The 1,179-nt window shown below is 37.1% G+C and overlaps 1 protein-coding gene across 2 annotated transcripts in view; it reads left to right on the forward strand.

Moving 5' to 3' along the window:
• The window catches only part of S100PBP (S100P binding protein), a 41,487-nt gene that overhangs the window by 15,318 nt on the left and 24,990 nt on the right, over positions 1–1,179 (forward strand). For both annotated transcript variants that reach the window (XM_023507771.1, XM_023507772.1), the window contains one exon: positions 745–848. In XM_023507771.1, coding sequence (XP_023363539.1) covers positions 745–848 — 104 coding nt within the window. The remainder of the gene's footprint in view (positions 1–744; positions 849–1,179) is intronic.

A 1,179-nucleotide genomic window follows, 5' to 3' on the forward strand; every position in this document is an offset into this window, starting at 1 on the left:
AGCCACAGGCACCGAGCCTGAGCTCAAATTCTTTAGATGCCATGACCCTCTAATGAGGGTGACAAAATGAGACAGTGTTTCCATAAACATTTTTTAAAAAATGGATTGCACACATTAATTACATATTATATTTATTTTGCTTAAAATTTAATTATTACAAATAAGGCCACCCCAATCCCAGTTTTCTAGTTTTGTTTTATTTGTGTAATTGAGAGAAAACTTGTAAATTGCTTATAAAGGACATAAGTATACAAGTAAGACAGCTTGAATAGTAATAAATTAAAAATCTCAGCATTCCCATCCACTGATTCTTTAGTACAGTAAGACACTAGGAGCAAGAGCTAGAAATTGCTCTTGTCAAGGTCACCATTGCCCCAGTTGCCAGATCTAGCTGGTTCTATTTAGTCTTTATCTCATTCAACTTTTTAGTTTGGCTCTACGAAGTTAGCTATTTCCTGACTGACCCTGAATTACTCAACAATGCTGTCTTTCTTTCGTCACTAGGTAATCCTTTTTCATCTTCCTATTACTTGTTAGCAGGGTATTTCTTCTCTTCCCCTTTTTCTCCATACTTGATTTCAGGTTCATAGTATGTGACTGAGACTGTATTCTGTTGCTAGACCTTAAAGAAAATTTTGTCTCTGAATCTTAGTTCTAATCATTCAGCAGTATATGATTTCTAAAGCAGTATACTCATGGTTCTAATGAGCTTGTTTTTTCTCCTTTTGCTTCTTTTTGTTCAAGGACTAATGTTCCAACGTTTTCACAATCAAATCTAGAACAGCAGAAGCAAATTTATCTCAGGAGTGTCATTGCTCATATAGAAGACCCAGAGGACTCTAACCAAGGTAACATGGTAACCAAAGAATGGTGTATAAAGCATATGATGGGACTTTTTCCTCTCTGGTGCAATGTAGCTTAAACTGGGAGATTTTGAATTTCTTAAATTTGTGAGAAAGATAATTTCCTTACCTAAAGATTTTTACTTCAAGGGATTGCCTACTCAGATAATCCTTCAAGAAGTTTGGCTAACCAGTGTTAGAGAGGTATCTAAGCACATTCTTATTGGTACATGAAAAGTGCCTTCCTGGCTTAGCACCTGTAGCTCAGTGGTTAGGGCACTGGCCACATATACCGGGGCTGGCAGGTTCGAACCTGGCGAAGGCCTGCTAAACAACA

This window comes from Otolemur garnettii, unplaced genomic scaffold, assembly GCF_000181295.1.
Source record: "Otolemur garnettii isolate 467f Iridium unplaced genomic scaffold, OtoGar3 scaffold00204, whole genome shotgun sequence".
NCBI lineage: Eukaryota > Metazoa > Chordata > Mammalia > Primates > Galagidae > Otolemur > Otolemur garnettii.